The 12,247-nt window shown below is 31.5% G+C and overlaps 1 protein-coding gene across 1 annotated transcript; it reads right to left on the bottom strand.

The window, feature by feature from the left end:
- Positions 1-7,019: 7,019 nt before the first annotated feature.
- On the bottom strand, positions 7,020-10,894 carry LOC109811698 (Erythronate-4-phosphate dehydrogenase family protein). Its single transcript, XM_083070184.1, has 2 exons — positions 10,028-10,894; positions 7,020-7,673 (listed from the first exon to the last, which is right to left on the bottom strand). Exons 1-2 carry the CDS (start codon positions 10,661-10,663, stop codon positions 7,443-7,445), a joined length of 867 nt encoding a protein of 288 aa, XP_082926310.1. The 5' UTR covers positions 10,664-10,894; the 3' UTR covers positions 7,020-7,442.
- Between the last annotated feature and the right edge of the window lie 1,353 nt (positions 10,895-12,247).

Here is a 12,247-nt window from a genome sequence, read left to right as displayed (position 1 = left end):
AACCAACCCTTTTATATACACGTCGAAAACGGGGCGAAATTACCGTTGTGCCCTTGGACCCCTTCTACGCTTGCCTAGTAGTGACAAGTGAGTCACCGTATGGCGGTTATCCGGTTTAGTATTTTTTTTTTTAAACAAAATCTTATAAGAACATTCTCTTAATTTTAATTATGGGGTAATTGTTTTATTATAATTTAGTTATGAGTTATTAATTAATAAAATAATATAACTAAAATAGCAACCATTATTTATTTTTAATTGTGGGGTATAAGACAGGATTTTAAATGACATATCAAAAGAAAATGTGTTTAATGAATTTGATATCACAACATTAAAGTGCAACAGTGACCGAAGAGCTAAGGAGAGAAAGAAGAGAAGCGTAGCTTCAAAGGTCCTATGTTGAGTGTTGACTTTCCTTTATGCAAAAATGATGTCTCCTTGGGTCCTTACAAAATCCGAAGTGATAAGATGGAAGGGCAGGGGATTAATAGAAAATTAGAGCTGTCAAAACGGGCCAACCCGGCCCATGTGGGCCGGCCCACCTTGACCCACTTTAAAAACGGGCCAACCCAACCCGGCCCACTTGTGATTTTCTCAAAAAAAATTTGGCCCGGCCCGGCCCACCACGGGTTGGTGGGTTATACGGGCCAGCCCACCAGCCCACCAAAAATTAAAAAATTATTATTAACAAAATTTAAAATTTTAAATTAATTATAAATTAACATAATAATCATAAAATTAACATCATTAATAGTTATAAGTCATAATTCATCATACAAAATTAAATACAAATCATGATAAAAGTCTAAAATAAAATTTTTTAATATACTATCATACAAAATTAATTACAAATTATACTTAAATTTTTATTGCAAAAAAAAAATTTGGTGGGTTGGTGGGCCACCCGGCCCACCACGGGTTTAGCCCAGGTGGGCCGGGTCAAAGTGGGCCGGGTTGAGATATACCCATTTACTATAAAACTTCAATTTTTTTTGGCCCGACCCGGCCCGTTTTCAAGGTGGGCCGGGTTGGCCCATGGGTTCCGACCCACTTTGACAGCTCTATAGAAAATTGTGGCAATCATCGAAACTTAGGGTAAAAAACAAGGGGCAATAGCACATTAGATTATGAGAAGGATTAGGTTGGGCTATGTGAATTCTTAGCTTTGAAAACAACTTACTTTATGTCATTAAAATAGTGTATGTTCTAATGATGGGTGCATATTATATTTAATTTTAAACTTACCATCCCATTTAATAAACAGCTAGGGTGAATAAAAATGTAAGTTTAGGTTTTCTAGGATTGAAACGTGGAAGGTTTGGACATTTGGAAGGTAACACGTTTCAAAAGGCTACAAAATCTAACTAAATTTTAAAGAAGCGTGATTATGGGCGAAATGGATCCCGGGACCGCGATTATCACAGAGAATCATGCGGTGTGTTTGGAATTATTTCGTAATAAGAAATAATTATTTTTTATGGCAAAAGTAAAGTAAAAGTAATGAATAATTTACTTATACTTTTTAATGATATCATCATAATTTTGGAGGTAGGATTGTTTACCAAAACGCAGCAGTGATAGAAGAGACACAAAGTAGGAGAAGGCAAATGAAGTTTGGCTAAGTACCTGAGTGAGTATCACTGTGTCTTATCCGTGTCGCCGAACAATGTTACTTTATGTGGGAGAAATGAAAATTCTAGCTTGATCCAGAAAAAGAATCACACCACTCACGAACTAGAATAAGATAAGTATTATCTTATATCCTGCCGTAGAAAAGGAAAAAAAAAATTATATTTAAACATTTAATTCATATAACTTTTTTAAAACTAAAAGGATTAATGATATAATGCAAAATAAATAAATAATAATAATAATAATAATAATAATAATAATAATAATAATAATATATCTCAACCTAGATGTACAATTTGTCGCAGCAAAAAGTTACAGATAAATTGCACTTTAGGATTTGAGTTATTGTAAACAAGTGGTCGTGACCATGGCAAACAGGAAGATACGCTTAAAACTTGAGTCAAATTAAATAAGTTGATTAAATTTAATATTTTTTTTTATCACTTTTAGCTCAAATTTCAAAAGTAATTTTGTGACGCAAAAAAAATGTTATTGTAAAAAGAAATTATATATAATTAGTATTTTAGTCGTATAATATAGGATAATTTTATTTTTATTTTTATGTAATCCAAATTTAAAATAAATAAATATTTTTCAACATATAAATCTATCATGTGCAAAAAAATACAAGATATATCAAGAATAAAATTTATAATAACTAATTCTATTATGATATAAAATTATTTTTAATTATTTGTAAAAGATATTAAAATTTAATTTTAAAATAAAGTTATTGATTAAAAAAAAATTTGTGAAAAATTGTGAAAATTTTTAAAGAAAATCAGTTAAAAATGTTCTCTTGAAAAATAATCTAAAAATACTCTTATTTATTATATTATTTTTATTTATATTAGTGTAGAAAACACACTTCATAATTGAATATATGTAAATAGTTAATAATTAGAGAGATGTGAATAGTTTTGAGTAGTTATTTAGATCATGAGAATTTTAAAAAATAAAATTATGAAAAAGGTGGAGAAAAAGATAATATAAAAAAAAGTATGAGAAAGAAAAAATATTTTTTCAAGTTAAGGAGCAAATCATCAATAAAATGTGTAGTCTAAAACAACATATCGTTTTTATTAATAGTATAGATATGACAATGACATATTTATAAATTACATTTTGTATTTAAAAAAATATTGCAGGATTTTTTAAAATAGCGACAAACACTTTTGATATATACATTCTATGCAGTCAGTCAATCTTAATCTATATTCTTAATTCAGTAAAAGAAAATATATATTCTTAATAATAAAATCAAACGAACTTATTTAATAATAAAAATACATTGAAAATGCATTACGTTTTAGTGTGAATATTTTATGATAAAATATTTAAGAAAAATCAAAAAATTGTTGTATCCAAAGTTCCTAACATGATAAATATAGATAATTAATGCTGTTTAATAATTTTATATTAATTGAGCATAAATTTAATGACAATTAATCACAAAAGGTATAGAAATGATTAAGAGTTAGAATAGTTGTTTTGACGCTAACAAATGGTGCATGGGACCTGAAGGGGTTGAGGTTTTAGGTGAAGCACATGATATTTTGGTCCAAAGCCCCCTCAGCTGTCGGATTAAAACACTTTGGACGGTCCATAAACATTGAGTTCTTCAGCCACATGCACATGCTTCACTGTTACGCATTTCTCTTTGCTTCATTCTTTCAGACCAAGCAATGTCTCTCATAAAACACATTACTATTTTTTTTTTAATTATCTGTCGGTGTATAAAGATGTTTGTAATCGAATTTGATTATTGAAGAATGTTTTTGCCCACGCTACGACATGTTCAGGACTGTTTTGCACTCAACACGATCGAATCTAGTTGTGAATTTCATGTTAACATAGTACTGTTTTCCCTCACAATGATTGTGATAGAGAGCACAATGTCATACGAAATAAAAACACCATTGCATCAACTTGAAAATTACATTGATAACATTGTTACGATCAAAACTAGAAGGGACAAAAACCATTTTGGCTAAAGAAAAGCTAATAATGAAAAACAAAGAATTTTACAAAGAATCATAATTTAGGGTTCAGGAGAAATGTATGATCAAATTGAGAAAATATTGGCATCATGTTGTAATTGCGTGCAATGACTTTACAAAGGATCCCTAATTGTGACATGAAGCAAAGGCATTGACATATTCTAAGATGTCTAGTTGGCTACTTGCATCAATTAATCTTAAGAGTTAAAGCCTTTATGCCACTCTAAAATACTATTTGAAACATACACTGGAACATATACCATCTCAAATTACTATTTGAAGCTCAAAGCACGAACAATTCTTTGTAAGCTCTTTTTTATGTGGTTTTGGGCATAATCATGGAAGCAATAGAACTAGCAAGGCATATGCTTATTCTTGATAAAATGTAGGCTAAATATTGTAATTTTGGTATCCTATTTTAAAATAAAATATTTCGTTCTCTTATTTTTTAAAAATATAAAATTTTGATCTTTATGTTATTTTGATGTTTATTAATCATTAAATTTAAACATTATTTATTGACCTATCACTACTTAAATGGCATAATATGTGTAGATAAAAATTAAAAAATAATAGACAAAAAATCTTTGTTTATATATTTTAATTAGTAACTAATATTTAATTTATTAATAATTAATATTATTAAATATTATATTACTTAATTATGAGTAAACGTTAAAATTTAATGATTAACATATGTTAATTTGATAGAAAAAAACTTAAATCTTTTATTTTTAAAAATAAAGAACTAAATGTCTATATTTCAAAATAAATTGAAATATAAGAGAAAAAAAATTATAAATTGATAAAAACAGAAGAATCAAAAGTATAATTTAACCTAAAATGTATAATAGGTTATTACGGAATACAGGTATTAAATTTGGACTAATTTGTTATATCAAGATAACATAGCTCTTTACTTTTAATTTTTGAAAGAAAAAACAAATGGACATTAAAAATCAGATCTGAAAAGTATCTAATCTATTGAATTGATGTTTGTTTGTTTGAGGTTTTTTTTTATAATTTTTTTAAATTACATATAAAATTATTAAAGATATAGAATCTCGTCACTTAAGACAAAAGGCCACCTTGACCCATGCGTGGCCTAAGATGCTTTAACATTTACTGAGAGTCTTAACGACTATAATGGTTTTATGATGTCAAAATCTAATATAAAAAGGTTTCACCCAACGCATATGATTTCAATTAATAATTCTTCTCTTCATTTTCTCTAAAACTATCTTTGACGTCAAAGTTCTTTTAAGTACAATACAATCAAAATCTATTCAACACCATTGTGAGTAGGGATGTGCAAGATTACCCAAGCCAACCAAAAACCGATATACCTACCTTTTTAAACAAATTATATCGAACAGTTTTAAATCAAGTATCGATTTGAGTGTTAAAAAAAATTTGATTTCATGTGGATATTGTTGGACGGTTGCGGGTTAATTTTTTTTCTTTTTTTTTTGTCTAAATCCACACCCAACTGAATAATAGACCTAAGAAATAAATTTATTTTATATTATTATTAGTAGCTATCTTGCACATTTACAATCAAATACATTCTATTCAAACACATCTTTGACATTTGTTCTCTCTCTTATTAGTGTTGTACATTTCTTTCTCTTCTTCTTGTAGCACAAAATATTTTCATTCTTCTATCTCTATGATCTCACAAGTGTTGTTGCTCCTATTTTTTCTCCTCTTTCATAAAGACACCAAATATTTTCATCTTTATTGATGTATCACCATCCTACTACTTCCCATCCCACATTCATAACTCTTTCCTTTTAAAACGGCACAGTATTATCTTAAAATGGGTTATTACAGTCAAAATCGGTTTAAGGAAAAAAATTCGATATTAACTGTATTCGACCGACCACTACTAGTTCTTCTAAAAAAAAATTAATAAATACATATTTGCTTCTCAACTCATGACATATTGACATGTATATAGAGTTAGACATCCAATAAATTAATAAATATATAATATATAATATAAACATTTGCTTAAAAAACCTGTAATTCACAACAATTGCATCGAAAATCCGTGAAACATAAATGTTGGTTGTCCTTTCATGCTTTTGTATATTATTATAATGTTATAATTATAATATTTTAGATATAATAGTATCAATAAGTATTTCTTCTAGAACTAGTTTTACTTTTCAAATGTATATTCGTCTTTTTTCTTCCAAACATTGGCAACTTCCACTATTGTTGATCTGTCTTCATAGCCACGTTACTGCTACCAACGTCAAAATATACTATATTTTGTACTAATTTTGACCTCACCTCACAATACTAGGAATCATGATTCTTTCGCATAAAAAAAAATAATCTTTGTATCAAGTGTCCTCTAAAAGAAAAATGCAAGGAGACTTTTATTTTAGAAAAAAAAAAAAGTTAAAGAATGCCTTACTTTTGTTCATTAATACTAATTTTAATTTGAATAGCTAAAAAATGTCTAAATTAATACACAATTCACTTTTTCGTGGACTAATTATACACTAAAAACCAAAAAAAGAAGTAAATAAAAAAGTTAAAGTATCATGTTTGCAATATTTACAACAACAATAATAATTAATTAATTAATTAATATAATATTTATTTATTATTTTTAAACCGAATAATTTCTCAAAAAGATTAACTTAACTCTATTGTTTTTTTTATATATTTTATTTATATTCAACTAAATTACTTTTTTCTTTTCTATATTTTTTCTTCCTCTCCTTCAAACAAGTGTGAAAAAGGGAAGGAAGAGGATCCAAGTTGTTTTTTGAGGCACTTTGATTACTAGAAGAAAAACTCTACACATTCCGAAATATGTTCCGAAACATATTCCGAAACTTTAAAAAAATAATTTAAATTATAAATATTAAATTAAATAATTATTTTATAATAAATTTATTAAAAAATATAAATATTTTATACATTCGGACGCTGTTTCGGAACTTCTCTCGGGACGACGAAGCAATTCTGATTCCAGAATGACTCTCTTTAGCTTCTCTCTATCCTCTGTCTCTAAAAATTTCTGTGTCCTACTTTTGTCCGTTTTGCTGCAGAGGCAGACAGGCAAAAGAGTAGGAAAGGACCCATATAAATTTTTCAACCTCTCTTAAGTCTCCATCATCATTCTCTTTGTCCTTCTACTTTTGTCTTTTCTACTTCTTGTTTTTCTTTTTCCAGGTACTTGAATACTCTCAGTCAATCATCCTCGAGTGTAAAATATATATACTTGGTTATATTGGAATGTTTGTAAATATGCTTCTTGTTTGTGCTATAACAGTTATTAGGTGGTTATCCTTACGTGGTTATTTTTTCCTGTTTCTCCGTATCAGTTTGTATATATACCTTTTGCGTGTTATGAATAGAAAGACTTGCTTTTTCTCTACTCTAACATATATATATTTATATACTTCTCAAAATTTGTAAGAAATGGTAAAATGTATCTACAAGCCAACGAACTGTAAAATCTCGGCACATGTTGACAGTCAAAATCTCTCGCAACCTTATGCTGGTCACTGAACACCAAATCCTGCTGGCACACCACATCCTCAAAGCAGTTGTATTGCTCTTTTATTGATATCTATTGTTGTGGGAGGATCAGATAAAATTTACACGAAATGCAAATCTTCAAGTCCACATGAACGTATCAAGAGTACGCTACAAAACTTACGCTTCATGCATTTGACTTGTTGAATTTTGGTTCCTCCTCCAGGAATGTCCCATCACACCCTTGATTGAGCTCCAATATATTTTCTTGTTCTTGTCATTAAACTAGAGTAGCAAATTCCTTATTACAGTTTAGAAAAATCTCCTCCTGAAGTTCCTGGTTGTTGTTTGGTATGAACGCATGAGCAGCCCAACACCAATCCCGATCCCTACGCACATCCCAAGGCCAATCCCAACACCAACTCTAACACCGGCATTGAACCATGAGAGTTGTCCATCCTCGCCGGGATACATCTCTTGAGAGTAGAAACCATTCCCCATCTTCCCATCAGAATCGTAATCATCAACTTCTGACCCAGTTAACTGCAAATCAATGTAAAACAATTAATATTTCAGAAACCATAAGGTTCAGCTAAGACAGTGAATCTAGACCTCTACCACCCATATCTTGACCAATTGTACTAAAAGAAATCAAGGCATTTGGAATGCAATGAGAACTAGAAAATCCAATTATTTTATGGAAAAGTGGGATAAATGTGGGCATCATATATATTTGGGTGCAGCAAGTCAGGTTCTTGGACAGTTGGCCTTCATATTAAACACATAAGAAGTAACTGAAAGAAAGGCTATTATTTCTATATGATCAACCATAACGATTCAAGCAATAATCAGAACAGAAAATAGGGACCGTTTCACCAGACAATACTTGACAAGAAATTTGCATGATTGGAATTAAAAGCAAAGGAGTTCATCACTTAATAGTTATCAGCTTAACACTGATCCATCTATTTAGAGTACCTCATCGACCAAGGGGGTGCCTGGTTCCCAAACTGTTATTCATATTACACATATTGCTTTCTAATGGGGTGAATGAAAAAACTAGCAGCAGAACCAGAAAGGTTTGGTTATGATACAATAAAATGATCAAACTATTAGGTGGCAAGAGCACTATCAACCATGTCTGTCCTTTTTTTGGTTTGCACCAAAGATATCCTTCAACCGCTAGTTGGAGACTAATTCCTTTTAATGGGTAGAGATCGCCGAAATAGATTTGCCTCTCAACAAAGTCTTTTTCATATGCATGGCTAGGAAATCAAACTCTTGTTAGCATACTGAAGGAGAGTCCAGCTATCAATCAATTGTGCTAGACTTCATTGGTTTCAACTATGCCTCTTTTTAAAACTATCAAAATGACACTTGTTCTAAACTACCAGTTGAGAATGGAATTTACATACATGACCCATTTTCAACTATGCCTCTTTTGAAAAACTATCAGAATGACACGTATTCTAAACTACTAGTTCATGATCCATCATCAACTATTCCTCTCTTCAAAACTATCAGAATGAAACTTGTTCTAAACTACGAGTTCAGAATTGAATATACATACATGATCCATATTCAGTGTGGTTACACTATATTTCAGTTGTGTTTAGCATATTTTGGTAGTGGTTCTAACAGTCAAACATTTTCTATGATTGAATTACATGCCAGCATTAAAATATTTTGAACTGGCAATGGATGAAAATTAAATCCACATAACTATCACTACGATAAGGTATGGTTATGGCACAGAAAAATAATCAATTATGCCTTTTTTCAGAACCATCAGCATGCTTTACTGTCCTATACATTTTTATCAAAAATGAAATATCAAATTTTCATTCTTTAAAAAACTACTTAATTAATGTCACCAAATAGCTGCAATTACAGCCCCTTCATTCTTAAGCAGGCATATTCAAATTCAAATATATACATATATCTAAATGAGTAAAATATGTTTTTAGTTTCTGTAAATATAATTCAATGAGGACATATACAATGCAAAATAAAAAATTTTGGCACTACACAAGCAAATGACCTTTACACACCCACCACAAAGTCTCCCACATTCCACGCACAATTCAGACGCTACACATTACAAAAAAGCCATGACCATGATTCCATACAAAGAAAGACAACACAAAACCCCATTCATACGCACAACCTCATAATCCTCCTAAATCCATTCAATATGTGTTTGCTTCAGCACCGGTGATCAATACATGTATGAGAAATTCACATAAAAAACAACTATTAGTTGCATCCTGGATCCATGTCCAGCAGTAACAAACATGTCACCAAATGCTCGGTCAAAAGCTAGCTAAAGAGTATTAACTACTTCAAATACACAAATGCAACTCCAAAGAAAACCGACACCACAATAAGTAACCCCCCACACTATTCCTTGAGACCACAAGCGTCAGTTACTTTATTCCCCAACTCCACAAAATCGCAACTCTAAAATAAAGCCAGGGTTTAATCGAAGTGTAGATTATGAAGACATCCTTTGAGATTTCCCAAAACTACCCACACTCCTTACTTTTTAATCCACACAGGCCCCTTAATTGTTTGAGAAATATTACAATAACACTTCTCCCACATTTCAATAACCCCTTTAATTATTCGAAAAACATTATACTTATACTTTGTTTCTGAGAGAGGTTGCTGTAAATGTTAAAAAAAACAAACGAATTATGTACAACTTTACAACATCTCCTAAAGTGTATGTGTAATTTTGTAAATTGCCTTATAAGTTAAATACAATGCCACAGCTGTAATATAAAGTGTGAATGACTAAAATTTCTAAAGCAATTATAATAAAAGTCGAGAATCTCTTAATAATGAAGATTCATGATTGAATGATAACATGGAAAAGATATGCGCTAGCATGATACCTGCAACTTGCGGTGAGAAAGAAAGGCGTTGGCAGCAACGCGATTCTTGTCCGTCTCGTCGTCTTCGGGAATGGCGTCGAGGGTGGAATGGCGGGGCAGCCTCCGCCTGGGAGAGAGCTGGATGGTCTTGGTGAGAATGACGGGGACGCCGGAGCAGCAGCCGGCGACGTAGACCTCGATGGAGGGAGCGGAGACGCCGAGGCGGGGTCTAAAGAAGGCGGAGGAGCCGGAGGCGAGGGAGCCGGCGGCGAGGTGGCAGTCCATGACCCATCCGGAGGCGTTCCCCCAGTCGGCGTCGAGGGAGCCGCAGAGGAAGAGCTTGTCGTTCTCGTAGACCTCGAAGTCGGCGGGGCCGGTGAGGCGGACGGTGTCGGTGGCGAGGTAGGTGACCTCGGCGGCGTGGCGGTCGACGCGGTGGCGGCGGAGGGGGAGGGAGGCTGCGTGGGAGGCGGGGACGGGGGCGGCGTTGATGACGAGGGAGACGGCGGGGGGGCGGCGCGGGTGGCGGAGGGTGAGGTGGTCCGGGAGCGTGTCGACGAGGCAGGGCGAGACTCTGACATAGAAGAGGCGGATTTCGAGACACGCCGAGTGCGAGTGGAATTGGGAATTCACCGATTCTTGTTCGCTTTGATCCATATACGAATTCGGAATTAGGAATTAGGAATTAGGAATTAGAAATTGCGAATGGGAATGGAAATTGGGGAATTGCGATTAGTAGTTTGCGATGGGAGGTGCGGAGAAAAAGGGGTTTAACTGTAGCTCCAAGGGAAGGGAAGGGTGTGTGTGCAAAATGCAATTATAGGGAGATATTATAGGGAAGGAAGAGGACAAACCACACGCGCCTTTTTCTCTTCTCTTCCACTCACTCTCTCTCTCTCTCTCTTTCTCTTCTCTTCACTCACTACGACACTACCAACTTGTTACGACTAAAGTCTTTTTTTTGTTGACTTTTCTCCTCTTTTATTCTAATTCTTTTCTATTTTAAGTAAAACACAATGCCATAAATATTTTTCACATTATTGTTGAAAATCAATTATTACAAAAAAGAAAAATACTTTTATAATAATTACTTCCTTCAACTTTATTTATATATTATTATAGTGTTATGATTCACTTAAATATCTTTTTTAATCTTAATAAAATAAATTGGTTCCTTAAGTTTAATTTTTTTTTTTTAATTTTAGAATTTTCAAAAAAAAATTTACTGTTCTAATATTCAATTTTATTAGAGAATTTGTTAAATATTGTTATCACATAAAATTTATCAGCAAGTGTCAGTATTAGTAAAAACATCATATTAAATTCAATTGATGTTGTATAATTACCTCAATTTATTATTTTTAAATATATTATTAGTAACTTGAGAGACTAAAATAAGATTTTTAAAAATTACAAGATGAAAAAAATAGATTTAAATTAAATTTGATAAAATCATAAACAAATTTATCTTAATTGTAAAAGATTAAAAACATAGTTAAACTTTATTAATCTTATCCGTAGTTATTTTTTAATAAATAACTTAGTAAATATATATATGAATAGTGGGAACTTTTTTTATTTTTAACAAAGGGATTTTAGAATTTTTGTTATTATATTTACACAAACATTACTTTACATTTCCTTCTTTTTTGTAAAAAGTCTGATACTTAATTAGTTGCATTATATCTTGATATAGTAAGATGAAACAACTTTGTCATATTACTTAACTTTAATTTTATGTTATTATTTTAAACTTAGAGAGATTTGTTTGTAAAATTTTTTTTTGGTAATTTGTGCTTGGAGATGTTTGTCTATAAAAGAATATTTGATTGTTAGAGTTTGGAGGGACTTATTTGTAAAAGAATACTTGATTGTTAAAACCTAGAGAGAATTTGTGTTAAAATAATACTTAGGTAATTTCTTGAAAGGGTAAGAATTTGACATAATTTTGGTGATTAAAACAAACTAGTATAAAAATATTATATGTTCTTCTTACTTAACTCTGCCTACACTTTTGAGGTCTTGCTATTATTTCAATGTCCCCATCTAGTGTCTCTCTTTTCTCCACAAATGATAAAATTAGGTTGAAGATGAATGATGAAAACCTTCAACTAGCTTTAAATGTTAAGCTTAAAAGAAGCTTAGGCTTTCTACCTTCACCACAAGCTCATTCCTTTTGCATCCTCTTAGACGACATTACCTTTGTAATAGGTCTTGTGAAAGACATTATGTTATCAACTA

Source organism: Cajanus cajan, chromosome 3 (assembly GCF_000230855.2).
Source record: "Cajanus cajan strain Asha chromosome 3, NIPB_CcT2T_4, whole genome shotgun sequence".
Lineage (NCBI taxonomy): Eukaryota > Viridiplantae > Streptophyta > Magnoliopsida > Fabales > Fabaceae > Cajanus > Cajanus cajan.
This window is presented reverse-complemented; position numbering and strand designations above follow the sequence as displayed.